We start from the raw sequence: 3,163 nt of genomic DNA, 5'->3' as shown, positions 1-3,163 counted from the left end.
AAAATTAGCCGGGCATGGTGGCACATGCCTGTAGTCCCAGCTACTCGGGAGGCTGAGGCAGGAGGATCGCTTGAGCCCAGGAGTGTGAGGTCGCTGTGAGTGAGGATGATGCCACGGCACTCACTCTAGCCAGGGCAACACAGTGAGACTCTGTCTCAAAAAAAAAAAAAAAAAGATTGTATTGGCTATTTTGGGTCCCTTGTGTTTCTATATGAATTTTAGCATCAGTTTGTCAATTTCTGCGAGAAAGGAACCTGGGATTTTGATAGCATTCAGTTGAATCTGCAGATCAGTTTGGTTAGTATTGCCATCTAACAATGTTAAGTCTTCTGATCCATGAACATGGAATGCCTTTCCATTTATTTAGGTCTTCTTTAATTTTTTAAGCAATATTTTATAGTTTTCACTGTATAAGTCTGACACTTTTGTTAAATTTTTTTCTAAGCTATTCTTATTGATGCTATTTTGAATGGAGTTGTCTTAATTTCATTTTGGGGGTTGTTTATTGCCAGTGTATGGGAAGTTAATTAAATTTTGCACCTGTTTATGGTCAAAATAAATGTTTAGCCAGCATGACTTCTAACTATTTGAGAGTATTGCTTAACTGTTTTGCCTTGCTCTGCCACATCGTATACTACATATCTTGGACTAGTTGTGCTTGCCCTAGGCTCAGTTCGTAGCATTATGTTAGTCTGTATCAGAAGCATATCAGACCAGCACTTTGTATAAGTCATTTGATTAAATCAAACTTAGAATGTAGTGCCCTTAGTTACATAGTACTCAAAATTTTTTTGATAAATGTAAATTTTGAAGGAAAAACCACTTGGTTTTGTTTTTAGATTATTGATGAATAGCCTCTATAGTTGTGATATAAAACTAAAAATGAAATCCCCATAGTATAGTTCATATACTTTATTTTGTTCATTCCATGTTTGCCTGTTACTGAAGTATAGAGAATTTTTAAGCTGGTTTATTCCTTTCATTCTCTTTCAATTATGAGGTAAAACATTAAACTTGTAAAATTTATGTTTATGAAGTTATTTCTAAAACTTTAACGTATTTTTCAGGGTCAGTTAAATGAAAGCATGGATCATGGGGGAGTTGGACCATATGAACTGTAAGTTTATATGAAAAGATTTTTATTGTGCTGTCTTTCTTACAAGTAGGTTGTATCAGTTCCAGTTCATAGCTATCATGCGATTCCAATAACCTGTTCTTAAATATCCAGTTGTATTTATAGACTTGGTTTATTGAGTTTGGCACCACAACCTGATCAATATAATAAGATATCTAGAGTCTTGAGATTGTATATGGATTTTGAGAAAAAGAATTCATTCAAATTCAGAGTATACTGAATATGAGTCTGAGTCAATTAGGAATTTTTATTAGTTTACTATAGAAAACCACATTTCTAACTTTTTCTTACTGAAAAATTTGTAGAAATGCCCCCAAAAGTCACATGCTTTTTGTTTTGCTATAATGCATCATTCAAACAGAGATCCATGCGATTTAAGTCATTTTAGACAAGCTCCATTGAGTGAGTATGGTGATTAATTTGCTCTATACCCTACTCTCAAGTAAAAAGCCTTGGTATGAGAAGAGACTAAGAAGAGAGGTTGCTCATAGAGAAAGCATTTGAATGACAGACATAATTGCCACCCCTTTGGGATTCTTTAAATCAAGTTAATAACTTGGAAAGTCAGACATGGAAAGATGCATAGATAAATTTTATTAGCAAGAATTTTGTAGCATAAAGACTTGAACTAATTGGGTAGTTTCAGAAAGATCCCAGATTTTATGCTGAAGTTGCCAAAGGAGGTTGGATAATACCTAATTTCATTGACATTTTGAATGAACTAAATTTGAATAACTAGAAGATTTTTCCCTTTCTCAACTTTATAAACTTGTTCTAAATTTACCTTATCTCGGAAGTGCTTGATGCTTATGAAAAAATAATTGATAGCACGTTCTGTGAACAAGCAGATAATTATCAGGCCACCCTAATCTTGACCTTTCTTGTCATTGAATCATCAGTTTACCTAGAGCACAGATACTAAATTTGCTGTCATGTCCTCCCCACCCCCCTGCCGCCCCGCCCCCCGTTCACTTAATTGGATTACGTTTCTCTTTCTTTCTTAACAATATGATTAAGGTAATTTAACGTTTTGCAAATTTACTTTTGGTTTTGCTTTTCTTCCCAGCGGCATGGAACATTGTGAGAAATTCGAAATTTCAGAAACTAGTGTGAACAGAGGGCCAGAAAAAATCAGACCAGAATGTTTTGAACTACTCCGGGTACTTGGTAAAGGGGGCTATGGAAAGGTAGGAAGTATTTTTGAAATGAGAGCTGTTGTCTGTTTTGGATAGATTAATTTTTATACCCTGATTCCAGCAGTCATCTTCAGTTTTTGTTAGCCATCAGCAAAGGACATAACTATGGCCACTTACCTGGTATTATTTGAGGCATGTATAAAAGTTCCGTTTTCCCTCCTCTTCACACCACCACACATGTAAAAGCCCAGCACGTGATAGTCAATGTTTGTTGAATAAATAAATAGGCAACTGTGCCAGGCAGAGTCTGTTATTAGAGGATTCATTCTTTCCTTTGGTTAAATGGTATCCTCTTTAATAACAAACTACTCTTTACTTTCAAAGAACATGGCACTTTACTGAGATCTTAATCTGAATTGGTTTTCTTTGGTTTGCAGTATCTGGAGCAGTAGAGTTAGGAGACTAAAGGAATATAAAAAGGGAGAAGAAAACTTATTAGTTTCATATTTTTGCCCAAGGCTTTCTGACTTAAGATCTCACCTTTACAAGTTCTGCCCAAGAAAACTTATACCAAGCCATTCTCTATCCAAAGACAGAATTTAGATAACTTGATTAGGATGAAGTTTAAGAACTATTTATGCTATTGTGTCATGTTAATTTTGCAAAGCACAACATTTGTAGTTTATTTTTACACTTGAGGATGCATTCTAATATGTTCTAATCATCCTGAATGTTTAACACATGCACTTCGAATCTCACATATTTTAACTGTTGCGTGAAAATGTTTACAGTCATCTCTCAGTATCCACAGGAGGTGGGGGAATATTGTTCCAGGACCCTTGCAGATACCAAAATCTGTGGATGCCCAAGTGCCCTATATAAAATGGCATAG

The 3,163-nt window shown here is 35.2% G+C and overlaps 1 protein-coding gene across 1 annotated transcript in view; it reads left to right on the top strand.

The window, feature by feature from the left end:
• The window catches only part of RPS6KB1 (ribosomal protein S6 kinase, 70kDa, polypeptide 1), a 34,396-nt gene that overhangs the window by 7,792 nt on the left and 23,441 nt on the right, over positions 1-3,163 (top strand). The window contains exons 2-3 of the mRNA XM_012648420.1: positions 1,068-1,117; positions 2,202-2,322. Of these exons, the coding sequence (XP_012503874.1) occupies positions 1,068-1,117; positions 2,202-2,322 (171 nt within the window). The remainder of the gene's footprint in view (positions 1-1,067; positions 1,118-2,201; positions 2,323-3,163) is intronic.

This window comes from Propithecus coquereli, unplaced genomic scaffold (assembly GCF_000956105.1).
Source record: "Propithecus coquereli isolate 6110/MARCELLA unplaced genomic scaffold, Pcoq_1.0 Scaffold285, whole genome shotgun sequence".
NCBI lineage: Eukaryota > Metazoa > Chordata > Mammalia > Primates > Indriidae > Propithecus > Propithecus coquereli.
The sequence above is the reverse complement of the archived record's forward strand: the minus strand, read 5'-3'. Positions and strand labels throughout refer to the sequence as shown.